The 15,402-nt window shown below is 40.2% G+C and overlaps 1 protein-coding gene across 5 annotated transcripts in view; it reads left to right on the top strand.

Moving 5' to 3' along the window:
• The first annotated feature begins 4,901 nt into the window (after nt 1-4,901).
• sh3glb2b (SH3-domain GRB2-like endophilin B2b) overlaps nt 4,902-15,402 on the top strand; it is a 29,400-nt gene continuing 18,899 nt past the window's right edge. For 3 of the 5 annotated variants that reach the window (XM_080018060.1, XM_080018058.1, XM_080018057.1), the window contains exons 1-4: nt 5,933-6,042; nt 9,512-9,653; nt 13,385-13,513; nt 13,715-13,848. In XM_080018060.1, the coding sequence (XP_079874186.1) occupies nt 5,953-6,042; nt 9,512-9,653; nt 13,385-13,513; nt 13,715-13,848 (495 nt within the window). In that variant the 5' untranslated portion in view covers nt 5,933-5,952. Of the gene's footprint in view, nt 5,076-5,932; nt 6,043-9,511; nt 9,654-13,384; nt 13,514-13,714; nt 13,849-15,402 lie in introns of those variants that run through there. The other 2 variants (XM_080018061.1, XM_080018059.1) reach the window with 1 other exon arrangement.

Here is a 15,402-nt window from a genome sequence, read left to right as displayed (position 1 = left end):
GGCACCGTCTGTTAATAATTATTATTTTATACAATGGGCACTGTCTTGGGATGCTACTTATTCCCAGACACCTCACTTTGAAACACAGTTTCTGCTGCTTACAGAAAGTGCTTTCAACCCATTTAGAATTTAAAGTTGAATTCTGCAGTTAACAAAGCACAACAACAGCGAGGTTGTTGCTGTGGTGTGATATGGTCCAGATAATATGAGCAATAGTATATTACAATATCGATTAACTGGCTCAAATTTTCAGTGATTTTGATTAATCGCTCACTCTAAGAACCATTGGCGAAGGACAATCGCATGGTATCCGATGACTTCAGACCTGTGGCTTTAACCAACGTCATGAAATGTTTTGAATGCCTGCTGTATTCAGTCACATCAAACCATAGACCGTAGTGCATTGCTGGGGCTGATTATGCTACCCTGCCACCGCTCCACCATGTTCATTTTCACTTGGAAGCCCAAAAGTCAAATGTAAAAATAGTATTTTTTTGATTAATTCCCTGTTCGATGGCGTGTAACTTTATGGATTTTGGATCTCAACTCTCAATGTTCTTTGGTTAATGTCACAACATAATCATAATAGTAATAATAATATAATAACCTTTATTTGTATAGCACCGTTCATCCACTACATGTAACTCAATGAGCTTTACATTAGGAGGCCATCAAATAGCAAAAATAAAAGCAAAGCAAAATGCATTTACAGAATAAAGTAGAATAACTAAACTAATGAATTGCATTAAAAACAGGGTAAGGATAAGGTAATACTAGTAGATGTACAAAATTGCATTAAAATAAAAAAATCTTAACATGCAAAATGCATTTAATAAAAAAGGTAAATATTATTATTTATATCATTCAAATTTGGGGTCATCAATTGAGACAGTGAAGGATCACGATCCTTAATCTTAGATTTAATTGTGACAACAAGCTTGTTAAATACAGCAGTGGAGATTGCCACCTTCAATTTCTCTCACTCATGTGCGCTGATCTTATTTAATTACCATGGTTTTTCTTGAGATATTGGCACAAATATCATTTTAGTCGTTATAATTACCCAAACATTCCAGTGGATTTGATGGAGGTCAGTGCAGTACTATGAGGGTCTGGTTCAACACAGGTTTTGTGCTCTGACCAATATTATTCACAATCTACACAGATGATTGCAGTAGTAGCTGTTTTATTTTTAATTAACAATAATGATAATAACTTATTTGTATAGTACCTTTCATATACAGCATGAAGCTCAAAAGTTCTGTGTGCAATAATGCCATACACATATTAAAGAATTGTTGAACTAGTGTCACACAAATGTTATTTTCCTGGACCGCAGCACAGTTAATGGAGTTAAAATTGTGATTTTACCTTTTCAGTCCAATTGTGCAATTGAGTTAGTCTTCTAAAAACCATGATGAAGGTATATTCCGAAAACATGAAACAGACAGTAGTCAGAAGTTTCATAAGATAATTGACGATGCCTCCGATTGTTTTGAAATGCAATAAACCTGATATTATGGGGAACTACATTTGGAGACGGCTGCAGTATAACTCAACTATCTCAACTTCTACGCAGCTCTGAGTCTGATCAGTTTTATGAGCTTCAACAATTCTTTTTTAGAGCAAAACACATATTTCTGACTGTACTTTGAGCTTTTTGTTTGTGGAAAGGATGGTGTTTTTTTGTGGTTTTTCAAGGGCTAAATTGCTCATTGCGCAAAAGAATATGCATCCGTGGCAGTTCCGCCTATCACACGCCACCCGAGTGGCGTTTACGGCCTTCCGACACAGAAACACAGGCAGAGATGTTGCAAACACACCAGTTTATTGTAGAGAGTGGCAAGATTACATTTAGCAGACGCTTTTATCCAAAGCGACTTACAATTGTTCAAACACCGACGGACGCAGCCATCAGGAGCATTTAGGGGTTAAGTGTCTTGCTCAAGGACACTACAGCATGCTAGCAGGAGGAGCCTGGAATCAAACCAGCAATCTTTAGATCACTAGACCACCAGCTCTACCGCCTGAGCTACCATCCCCTGATATAACAAGCCGGGAGCAGATGGACCCATGTCATGACAGAGGCTCTCCCTGTGTGTGTGGGGGGATGGGTGATTTACCTGTTGCTTGTTTATTGCTCTGATGAGCAACAGACATACAGCCACCTCTGGCCCAATTGCCTAGACTCAAAACACGTGTGGCTGCATAAACTACACCACCCCCACACCACAGCATCCATTCTAACTCTATTAATTGTGCTACAAGCTGTGAAAATAAGATCTTAAGTATATGGATGTGAATGTAAATGCTGACACCACCTCCAATTCTAAGGACACATTCTATTCCTCAGTGCCCCACTTTCACCAATAAATGCAAATAAAACAAAAGAAAAAAATCTGATTTTGAATACCATACCTATTGGAATATCTTACCATAGCAGCTGAAACAATCCAGAGAGTGAAGCAGTACATATAAGCTGGCTACCATGCAAATTGACCTTTGCTAGCTGTCCCCAAAATTCAGTCAAGGCCGTTTTTCCTAATCCAACTCGGGAGACTCAATGTGAACTCAGCCATCAATGCATTTGGTATGTGCCTCATTGAGTCTGGGCTGACCTTCTGATAGCCCGTTTGGATTGGCTGTCTCAACAGAAAGATTAAGATGGATAAGGTGATATCTTGGCGTAATAAAAAAAACATCGAAGCTAAATTCACTAAAAACTGGATGCTTGGTCACATGTCTTGTGAGCAAGTAGGTGCTAGGCTGCTGACTGAAGCTCACCTACAGGTAGGCACCGCTAGTGAATTTTCTTGTGACTCACAGCTTGTCACCTTATTTTGAGGAGTTGCAGAGGTGTTGGTCAGACCCCAAATCTTTGACTTTAACTCCCCAATGATTGTTGGACCTTAGCGGATATGCAGGATGCAGGCAGCTATGGTTTGCCATGTCCCAAACCTTACAGGCCCCTGGCTGTGTGCACCTCACCCTAGGGGGTCCTTACCTAAGGCCTGGAGACTTAGTGACGCCTCACTGCTTGCATTTGCTTTTTATCTCCAGAGAGGCTCGGAGGGCTGTCCATACACCTTGCACTGTTCCAGGATAGGTACAGCAAACACATCAGGCAGCACATCAGCCTATCACAGGACTCTTACTTCAGACCCCTGAGTGGATTACCCCTGTAACTCTGTCACAGGGGTGAAAACTCCAGTTCCAATGCTGTCCTGGATTGTCAAGATGTCTGGTCGAGAACCCCCAAAAAACAGCACTGGCAGCATGCAGTTTGACAGACCGAACAACAAGGTCAGTATTATACAGTGCATTTCTTGATTCCATTGAACACAGTTAGGTTACGCCCAATCCAAAGGATGACCGGTTCACAAGCCTCGACCTAAAAGATGCTAATTTTGATGTGCCTGTAGCTAGTTCCCAAGCACAGGCAGTTCATATGCTTTCCCTTCCAGGTCAATGCATTCAAGTTCATGGTGCTCCATTCAGGCCTGTAACTAGTACCTCAAATCTTTACATGCTGCATGGCTGCTGCTCTACATGTGCTTTTAACTAACCATTGCAGTAACTAACTGTTGCAGTTTAGCAAAAAGTTGAAAACAAAACAAGTGATCCCTTTTGTCAGAATGAGGAGACGTCAATATGGACTTTAGATGCAAGACTTATGTGAGTGTTCGCCTGTATTGAACTGTGAAGTGACACCTTGCAGTTATGAATTCGGACACAGTTTTAGGAAACAAAAGAATTGCATCGTTGGAAATAAAGGGGAAACAACAGAATCTTTGAAGGAAACTTTCCTATAATTCACGATGATGAATGGCCTCCATATTCTGTTATGAAGGTAAACACATTTAGGAGGATTTAGATGTATATTTAATACAACACAGACAATTAATCCTATTATATAATTATAGAACCCAGAATCGCGATTGTGGCGCCGCCCCTTGCGGCCGCCTGCGCGAGCACAGCATGTCGTTAAGCACATTTGAGTATTTTTCGAGCTTATTGCGCTTGTGCATAATCACCGGGTGTCATGACATTTCACTGCATATATGTACCACCGTATGTGTATGTATGTGACAAATAATCTCTTGAACTTGAATACGGAGAGATTAGTCTCAATATTATAAAAAAAAAGCTTACTATCCATAAACAAGTATCTAGCCACTTGTGTCTGATAAATTGTTATTAAAATGAGCATGCAATGGGCAATATTTGTGAATAGATGTCTTACCTTTGCACCAATATCTCATGCTTATAGATAGATACTTTATTCATCCCCTAATGGGAAATTGCAGTGTCATAGCAGCTCAAAATCGGCAACAGTAGTCAGGCAATAAACATAAAGGCAATGTACATAAACCTAAACACTAACTAGAGGATGGATACATTTGTAAGAAAAATAAACAGAAGAAGTAAACAATAAAAATAAACCTAACAAAAAAAGGAAAAAATGAACCTTAATATGAAAAATGAATGAACAGTAAAAATGTGGTAATTAACAATAACCCTCATGATAAACATTAAATGTAAACCTATAAATTGGGGGAAAAAAGACAACAATAAAATAAACCTACAATTATAACAGTAAACACAAAAAAAGGCAATGTACAGGTAACCCAGAAAATTCGCAACAAATACACAATCTAAAATGCCGTGGACAATAAGAATTTGTCAATAAACACCAAACATACGTTTCCAATTTCCATATATATTTTTACAATGGGACGTCATCGAATACACATTCTGCGTGATCACGAGTTGAATCTGCACAACTTCACCTGTCGTCCCATGTAGTGACGTAGCCTATGGGGGGCCAGTGGGAGCGGGCCCTTTAACGACAGGGCGTGTAGTCGATTTCCGACAGCCGCGAACCACATTTAAGCCTCTCAACCTCGCGTTTAGCCGCTGTGTCGTCGACGCGACGCCGATGAAGAGGCTTCTCCTCGTAGCGTCGAGCGTGTTTTTCGTGTAAAGGGCCTCCGTGCGCGAAGGCGGACGTAATGGATTTCAACGTCAAAAAACTCGCCTCGGATGCAGGGGTGTTTTTTACCCGGGCCGTACAGGTAAGGCGCAAATATCAGGCTCGGTTGCCACCATCACCGGGGTAATGTTACTCGAGGTGTCAGAGGAGACAGATTGTCTCGCTCAAAATATTTGAGAAATACTACGTCAACAGTGTATCCTGTGGGTTATGTAGGAAATGCGTCCAAATGTAGGACGATAATGGTAAGTTAAGCCGTGATCTATTATTGATGGCTGTCGTGGAGCGTATCACCCATGTGACAGTGACCAGGAGATGGGGCGACTCCTCTCCACTGTGCCTTGGAGCAAAGTTGATAACAAAAATAGGCTTTGTAAGCTATACGGTCTACAGGCCTTTTAATTTTTCACCTAGCCCATGGATGTTTTAGATAGATAGATAGATAAGAAATGTAGTTGTTGGATGGGTGTTATCAAGCATAGTGTTGCATCCCTTTGATCTGAAATATAGCTGTGAATGTAGTTTATGTGGTACAGTTATATTAATAAAAAAAATACGCTGCAGGCAGCAATACACGGGGTCCCGTTTATTCATGCGAGGTACGTATTACAGGTTTTCGAGGTTCCGTAAAACATCGTATTCCACTTACGTCACTGCGGATGGGTGTTGCTCTAGTGTCGTTTAGTTTATGTCCCTCAGGAACGGTGTTTTTATGATTACGATCGTTCTGGATCATGCAGTTCGGACGCAAAAGAAAGGGGCGATTCTTCCAAAGGTTTTTTTTAGAAGTCCCTGCGGTGCGAAAACGCCTTCTGTAACCGAATATAGTTTGGGGTGTTTTGTGAAACGCAGCACGAGTTAGTTTTCCGAGTTTGGATCTAATGTAGCGTTTGCTCGGCAGGGCTCCAGACTAATGGTCACACCGCCAGCGACGGGGCTCTGCAAAGCGACAGGCTGCAATGCATTTCAAACGGAGCGCGGCCTCATCCAGTTGCAGGGGGCGGAGACTCGACCGGCGACGAACTGTCAAGGCGACGAAAGTTGAGCAGGTCTCAACTTTATGCAAATGAGCAGCGCCAAGCGCGACACCCAATTGGAGGGAGGGTACACTCTTAATGGCGCTGGTCCTCGGAAAATGGACGCTCGGACCGCTGCATTGTTCCTGTTATTTTAAAGGAGAAAAACATCACTTAAACTGTCGATAAAATAAGGAACAGGGACTTTTATGTTTCTTCAACGGGGACAATTCCTTATTTTAAAGGACGGATGGCAAGATTATTTGCAAGGTTATTTATTTTGCCAAGTAAACAAACTACACAATTTTAAGAAAAAAAAAAAAAAGTAAGTGGACACGGCACCATCTATCTAAACAATGTATATTAAATATGGAAAGGGAAGGAGGTTTTAAATGTTTGGTGGGCCCACAACAGCGGCTAACTAACGGCAGAGGCACAGAGCCCAGTCGCTGGCAGTGTGACCGTACAGCGACCTGCTCGGTTTCCCCAAAAACAATTTCAACTGTCCCGACGTGAATGTAAACCTTCCCATAATCAGAATGGTGTTTCTTTACGCTGTAGTTGTTAGTGGCAGAATAAAAACAAATCTTAAGTGTTTATAAATATAATTATTTATTCAAATGTTGAGGAAATGAATAATATTTATTTTGCTCAATTCAAATAAATAAGTTTAGACAGCCGGTTGAACAACATTTTTGATTTTTACTAAAAGATAAATATAACATGACGAGGTATGACTTCTTGGCTAGTAGCAGAGAACAGGGGAATGACTAAACAAAAAAAAAAAAAAATGTTTTTTTACATTATTGAAAACAATATTCTTCTTGAAGTAGTGCATGTCACATTCATCCCTACTGTCATAAAAAATATATATATATTATTGTAGTATCCGATTTACTTTTTTGATATTCCCCTCTGGTCAAATTATTCAATTTTAAATAAAAGGTAACTATAATATTAAAACTTAAATCTTTTATTTTAGAATCGTAATTTAATAACAATGATTTTTTTTAAATGTGTTTTTGAATATTTCAATTTAAAAAAAATGAAATAAATAAAAATCTTTCATGTTAATGTTTCAGTTAAACTAGAGGGCTAACAAGCTAGCATTAGCTTTGGCATGGGTTTCTTATTGTTCCCTATGGGTGGGACGGCTAGAATGGCTGACAGAGCTAACGATCAAGCCGGAGAACAAGTTCTCATCGCGGATGGCGTCGTTCTCTCGGACAGATAAAAAAATATATATATTTAATAAAATGAATTTTCTTATTCATCCCGTTTCAGGCAGTCTTTTGCGATGTGTTTATCGAGCATTTTCATATCGCAATGATGTTGAAAATAGTACGAATTGTATCCACAAACTAATCAAGGTACACCAAAGTTCTGCCACTTCCGATAGATTTGTTGGTTATTCACAAATTCCTGCGCCAAATGTATATCGATATGGATCACTCTTGAACCCCAAGATGTCTGAGACGTCCCGGTTCTAATGAGGCCTCAACCATGTCAGTGGGTTCAGTGATTGTCGTGAACCCACAACTCAAGTTATTTCCACGGTCAAATAGCCTGTTAGGATCACCCCATGGGAATTGGAGTCTCTAAAGAAGGCCTATTCGACTAGTGGGCTGCATACGGCCCTTCTGAATTTGTTGTGGCCCGCAAACGTTTGCCAGCGCCTGAGTTAGTTTTCCGAGTTCCCATTGAAAGCAGCATCAGTTTGCTCCCACCCAAGTTACACTTTTCCAAGTTCCCAATGAACACAGCATCAGATCACTCGCTGCAGATTGGCTGGAACAGGACCTGCAGAAATGACCTGATTCGCTCAGTCAAAACAATCAGTTTTTGATAATATCATGAACAGGCCCATTTATTGTTGATGGCTATTGTTTTACTATGTTCATCTTGCATTTAGCATTTCATTTTATCGATAAGGACCTGTTTTAAAAGCACCTTATGAAGGTGTTATTTATTTCAGGGGATGGTAGCTCAGGAGGTAGAGCTGGTCGTCTTGTAATCTAAAGGTTGCTGGTTGGATCCCAGGCTCCTCCTGCTAGCATGCTGTAGTGTCCTTGAGCAAGACACTTAACCCCTCATTGCTCCTGATGGCTGCGTCCGTCGGTGTTTGAATAATTGTAAGTCGCTTTGGATAAAAGCGTCTGCTAAATGACTAAATGTAAATTTAGGATGTTAAAAACAGGCCATTTACTCTTAGTATGATAGGTACTGTTTTAGTATATTCATTTTTTCTACATCTGTTAATATGGACCTGTCAGAAAAACACCCCATGTCTCCTTGGTTTTAAAGATGCCAAGCCTTGTAACCATAATTATAATTTTTTGTTTTTGTTTTTTGCTTCTTTCAAGTTCAAGAGATTATTTGTCACATACATACACATACGGTCGTACATATATGCAGTGAAATGTCATGACACCCGGTGATTACGCACAAGCTCTATTAGCTCGAAAAATACTCAAATGTGCGTAATCGACACGCGGTGCTCGCGCAGGCGGCCGCAAGGGGCGGCGCCACAATCACGATTCTGGGTTCTATAATAAGGGTAAACAAATCTGACAGATTGGTGGAGATATCATTACCAAGGTATCTAATATGCCTGTTGTGATAGTTAACCCTTGTACTATGTTTCGATGTTTCGAGGACTTGCCATGCACGAAGAGAAGACCACGCTATGGTGAAATGTGTAGAGATGTGTACATATTTATTTCTTATCTCATTTTCAATTTGTAGACCCATCTCTTTCTCGACGTACCTATTTTGTTTTGTTTTTGCTTCTGTCACCCCTTGCATTTCTTGGCGAACGTCTACAAGACACCTTCACAATTAAATATTTCATTTTCGTCTACTTTTTTTTTTTTTTTTTTTTTTTTTTTTTTTGTCACTTTGTGATCATTTTTATGCTCCATACTTTCGCAAACTCCTCCAAGGCAATTTTTTTGACATCAAGTCCAAGCTCTCAAAATCTCAAAGTCATTTTCCTCCAGCCACTTGAGCAGGTGCTGTGCTTAAAGAAAACTCGTAAAAGTATGAGTTACAATTTTTCCAACATGTGACATGAACAGCTGATTGTACAGCAGGAGCACACTTGCTCTAGGGCCAGCAGCGCACAGCTGGGATGAGGTGCCCCCGGCGTTGATGTGGCAGGTCTTCATCAAACAGCAATTTGAACTCGCCCACCTCCCAACCAGAGCCCGGCACAGCCCTTATTCCCGGGGAAAAAAAAGCAGAGCGACTAAAGAAAGAATCTGCGATTTTCAGTGACGTCTGGTCTGACACGGTTGGAGAGAGTCCCTCGGTCCACTGCAAACGTCCCTGCATACGAGCACAGACATGGGAACCTCGAATTAAGGAACCTCGGGAACCTGTAATACATACCTAACGTGACCAAACTGGACCCTGTGTATTGCTGGCTGCAGCTTTATTATTATGTACAGTATATCAAAGAGCACAATGGTGTGACCTCAGCTCTGCCATTTTATCTCCCTAGTTCACAGAGGAGAAGCTTGGTCAGGCAGAAAAGACAGAGCTTGACACTCACCTAGAGAACCTGATTTCCCGCGCGGACTCCACTAAGAACTGGACTGAGAAGATCTTCAAACAAACAGAAATCCTCTTGCAACCTAACCCGAGTAAGTTTGTCAATCCTTGTCGGCAAATGCTGGTATGATTACAGTTTATTGAGACTACAAATGTCATGCTTAATTCTTATTTGATCATGTTGAAGCTGTGTTAATTAAGGAATTGGAAGGAACGCATATCAGGACCCTTGGGGGAAAATAAAAAAATAAAATGATAAAAATATGTACATATATAAATAAATTGGCTACCCTATCATGATTTATCAGTCAGTTAATTCCACATTCAGCAGTTTCTGACTCCAAAACCAACTTCCCACTCACCCCTCCCTCCATCTTATATTTGAATCAATGTAAACAACCTGGGGTTAACTATCTTAATGGCAAGCTTCTCAAGCTCATAGCTTCACTAATTGCTCCGATGATCACACACATTTTTAATTGTTTTAATGAAAATGCCTGTCTACAGCATGGAAAATATCCAAAGTAGTACCAATACCAAAAAATAAAAAGTTGCCATTTTTTGAATCCAATAGTCGACCTATAAGTAAGTAAGTTCGTTACCAATTTTGAGTACAATAATGGAAAGAATTGTGTATGAACAGATTGTCTTTTCCAACAACAATTTAATCCCTAATTTGTGACATGCATGTAGAGAAAAATATTTGACTGCCTTAACTCAAATGGCGGATGACTGGTTGAGGAAAATAGAAGAGAGGAAAATTTTAGGAGTTGTGGTTTTTCTCAATCTGCATTATTACATTACATTTAGCAGACGCTTTTATCCAAAGCGACTTACAATTATTCAAACACCGACGGACGCAGCCATCAGGAGCAATTAGGGGTCCAAGTGTCTTGCTCAAGGACACTAGCAGGAGGAGCCTGGCATCGAACCAGCAACCTTTAGATTACTAGACGACCAGCTCTACCTCCTGAGCTACCGTCCCGCCGTACTATCCTTATACTGTCCATTATTATGGATAGTATAAGTAATAACTATAAATAGTGTACTTTAATGGAAATTATTCTGAAGTGAAACATGGAGTGCCTCAAGGAAGATGTCTTGGGCCAATCCTGTATGCAATTTTCACAAATGATCTTCCTCTAGTCTTAAAAAAGGCAGATATCTCAATGTATGCTAATGATTCCACAATATGTTCAGCAGAAGCAACAATTAAGTGATTTTAAATACAAATCTAGATTGGGAGTTTAAGTTGGTTGTAGCTTGGATCATCAGTAATAAACTTATTTTGAATGTGTCTAAAACAACTAGTGTTGCAATAGGAACAAACTATTCTTTATGTTCAAAACCGAGCCTAATCTCAGTATAAATAATATGTTACTAAAGCAGGAAGAAAAAGCCACATTTTTGGGAGGTATCATAGAATTATTTTTTTGATGCGTTTCAACTCAAGCCGCCATGTTGTGGGCACAACTTTTCTTATCATAATCAGGTCTAGGTGATGTATGTTTTTCACAAAATGGCTGATATAATATGTTGCCTTTTCTGGCTTTTTAGAAAGATATTTTACATTGAATTTAGTAACAATGCAGTCTGAAATAATGACCAGGAAATGTTCGCTATAGAGAGGAAGCGTGGGGCCCATGGCTGACCGAGCCCTATCTAAGGGCAGAGAAGGCCAGGGCATGGCATATTCTAGACAGGAAATCCTTTTTAAAAATGACCAGCAAACCTTTTTTATTTCCCCCTGAAGTTAAAGTTCAAATATGGGTAAAATTGCTCCATTGATAATCATGTGCTTGGATGTGATTTTTGTACTTTACTTGAGATTGGAAAAAAAACAAAACAAGTAAATAGTGCAGTAAAATGTCTCCTGTATTTTTTGCTTTTTAATTTTTATTATGAATGGTGAAACATCCATAAAAATGTCTTTGAGGAATCCAGTTTAATTATCAGGGGTTAATAAGAAAACGGTGCTGAAAGGTCAATGCAGCTGTAGACTAAGGAGTTTTTATGAGAGATGTGTTCTCACGGTTGGGCAGCATCTTTATTTTTGCCACTGACTTGTGTGGAACTTTTATCGACCATGTTTTGAGTTAAATTGTGTTTTTTAGACACAAGTGGAATATGCTTTATTAATTCTGCTTGCAGTTTAATCTCTAACCCATTTTTGTCTCACCCTTCACGCTACAGTTGATCATACCGGTAAGTTGTTTTTTTTGTTTTTTTTTTTGTTGTTTTTTTTGTTTTTGTTTGTTTTTGTCTTTTTCCCCTTTTGTTTCTCAATGTCTACCATGAGAACAAGGTGCCAGAACATTGATACAGCTGCACTATATTATAGTGCTGGGCGTTTACATTGTTTTCAAAAAAGTGCTTATGAGACTACTTTTCATTTAGCCTGCACACCTTGAACAGGAAATGCTTCTATTACATTTTAAAAGATGAAATATCCCCCAAATATTAACATCATCAAACTGCACAAAAATAATAGAGCTATTATTTTGAGGGAATATCACCCACCCCTACTATATTGTATTATTTGCTCCAACATTTTTTTTTTTTTATGTTTTTAATTTTTCTTTCAGACTATGAATGCATATCACTAAGGATAGTGTTCGTTACTGTGGCTTCAAATAGGCATTAAAGTTAAAAACATTTATTTTCCGAGAAATTCTATATCACTAAATTACGGTTTTTGACCAGGAACTTGGCAGGTGGAACCTATTTCATAACTAAAGGCATTTTTGCACCGAACAGTTCTGGGGGCTCCCTGAGGGAATCTAGGAACTGGGGAGGTCCCCCAAGAACTAAATACCTTCAAGGGCTTTTATTCTGGTTGTATTTGCTGGAACTCTGAAGTGACGTCATCCAATGTGGTTTCAGCGTGGGTTTAATCTGTAACTTTCACTGATTTCACCTTATCAGTCCACCAACATCTGTTTCTGAACAAATTTGAGGCGAGAAATAAGCAATCCAGTAGCTGAATCTTCACTCATATTAGATCTACAAAATGTAATTTAAAAGTCTCTTCCGACTTTCATAAGGCAAGGGCTCGCATCGGGACACTGCACAGGGAATTTTTGTTTCATTCAATTAACGGCGGAGAATAAAATTAATGAATCTACAACAAAATAGTATCTTTTTGTTTTTTATTTTATTAGTTACATTTTTTTAATACCGCTGCGCATATGTGGGCTGGTCCGTACGACCGGGCGGACTCAGTCTGAGGGACCGGCAAAGGACCGCGGATTTGACCGTCCTGAGCTATTTGTCTTGACCACTTGACCAATCACCGTGCACTTACTTAAAAGGTTCCCCTTGTGCCAGTTAGTCCCTACCCTGCAGTAGAAGCTAAAAAAAAAAAAGTTTTAAGAACTACGAAGTAGGTTTTTTGTTTTTAAATTTTTAGGTTTGTCAGTCCAAAGGACATTGTTCCAAAGGCTTCAGGCTTCTCAAGCTGCTCTTTGGTGTGCTACAGACGCTTAATTTCGTGTTGCGGTCGTAGGGAAGGCTTTCCCTACGAAAGATTCTTCTTCTCCTGGCAACTTTGCCGTGGATATCTGTGTGGGTCTAAAGTGTGTTAAACTCATATTAGACCTGTGTCCGCTACAGTTTTCTGCAGTTCATTTGTAGTGACGTGCAGGTTTTTTGCAGAGCATTTCCAGCCAGTCTATCTGGAATCTTCCTTGGTCTTACAGGCTTTGGCTTGACTTCAACGGTGACATTCAACTAGTGTGGCAACATTTTGTGGATACTCATTCAAGGTGGGAATAAAAAGGGAAATATAGGGGTTATCTTTGCTCTGTCTCATCCTCTTGCACAGGTGCTCGCATAGAGGAGTTCTTCTACGAAAAATTGGATAAAAAGGTCCCATCCCGTATAACCAATGGAGAGCTTCTTGGCCAGTACATGCTTGAGGCTGCCAAAGATTTTGGTTCTGGGACACCATATGGTCAGTGAGACTTGTTTTATTTTTTTTCCCCAGCAGATACAGTATGAGTGCATTAATATAGTTATATGTGGTAGTTATCTTCTGCTGATGTATGTAGAATGTACCCATTGTAATACTCTGAATGCAGTAATTGCAGCAATTTAAATAGAACTCAACCTTTTTGCTTGCTTTTTAAAATGTTTGTGTGTGTGCTCGTTCCAGGGAGTACCTTGATCACAGTGGGCGACTACCAAAGGAGGCTGGGCGGGGCAGAGCGGGAGTTCCTCCTAACATCATCTGTCAACTTCCTCACTCCCCTACGCAACTTTCTAGAAGGAGACTGGAGAACTATATCGGTATATTACACTAGGCTACTTAAATAAATGCCCAGTAGGCATCGATATAGTAAATTGTGCTTATCTTACTTTCTAAAGCTAGGGCCATACTACACGACTTTCAAGGCCCATTTGCCAAGGCTTTGATTCAAGATGTTTATCACATATGCGGATACATGTATGCAGTGAGATGTCATTACAATGCACCCGGATATTATACACAATAAGTACTGACTGAATAGATAACTAATTAACTAACTAAACTAAATGATTCCTAAAACCTAATTCAGTTGGTAAATAGAATAAAATAAGAGTAAAGTGGGAAATATACTGATTGGGAATACAAAATAGAAATAAGAGGAATAGACTATTATGTATGTACAGATATGTGTCGTAAAGTGGCATGTGAATAAAGTGAGGTAGTGTTTTTTTAGATATACGGTACAGTTATACAGCAGTACGGCACAGCAATACAGTAACAGTGCACGGGCAGTACAGTATCCAACGTACTGTAAGGCAGTGGGGCCTATATGTGTGTCGCAGTGACTGCCCCTGGTGAGTTCAGCATTGATACTTCTTAAGGTTTGCGTGAAGAAACTCCGTCTCAGTCTCTCTGTTCTCACTGTGACTGTGGAGGCGCTTGCCCGACCGCAGCAGCTAGAACAGTCCGTTGTTGGGGTGGCGAGGATCCTTCATGATCCTGCAGGCTCTGTGCTGCTATAAGTCCTGCAGGGGGGCGGGGGGGTAGTTCCAGTGGTACGTTGGGCTGAACGCACCACCCTATGCAGGGCTGCCTGTCCTGAGCAGTACAGTTCCAAAAACAGGCAGTGATGTTGCCTGTCAGAATGCTCTCCACTGCTCCAGAGTAGAAGGACTTCACCGATCCTCACAGAGACCCTGAATTTCTTCAGCTGCCTGAGGTTGTAAAGACGCTGCCTCGCTTTTCTCAACGGAGTGTGTGTATTTATAGTCCATGTTAAGTCCTCTCTGATGTGGACTCTGTTGGAGAAATTCTCCTGCGTGGTCGGTGAGGTTAATCTGCTCGCTACAAGGAAACAAAACTGAGAATATTAAAGATATTTATTTACAAGACTGTGCCCCTCAATTGTCTCCCAAGGTGTTACCCTCAAACAGTGACTTCCCAGGTACTTGCAAACTTTGGTTGCAGATGCAGCCTACTATCCCTTACAATGATCTTTCAAGCTCCTCTGGGGTTATCTTTATCTCCATACAAGGTTGACTGAGGATGAAATGTGATCTGGTTCTTCAGTATTAGAATTGACATTGTAGAAAAAGAACACTCTCTTTACATAAACTCCTCGGGGGGCTCCTTAAAAACCTAGAGGCAATGTTTTAAAGACCCGTCAACAGGAAAAGGCTATTGTCCTCATTCAAATAGTTGATCATATGCATTTTTCTCTCACAACTCCCAGGTACTTGAAGCTGCTCACCATGTCGACAGAAGTCCCATTAATCACCAACAGCTCGTGCGTCCGCAGTTGTAATCCTCTCCCAAAGTCCACAATCAACTCCTTAGTTTTACTGATGTTCAGGAGTAAGCTCTTGTCCTGGCAC

Source organism: Zeus faber, assembly GCF_960531495.2.
Source record: "Zeus faber genome assembly, chromosome: 17".
Taxonomy (NCBI): domain Eukaryota; kingdom Metazoa; phylum Chordata; class Actinopteri; order Zeiformes; family Zeidae; genus Zeus; species Zeus faber.
Note: the sequence above shows the minus strand (reverse complement) of the source record. Positions and strands in the feature narration are given on the sequence as shown.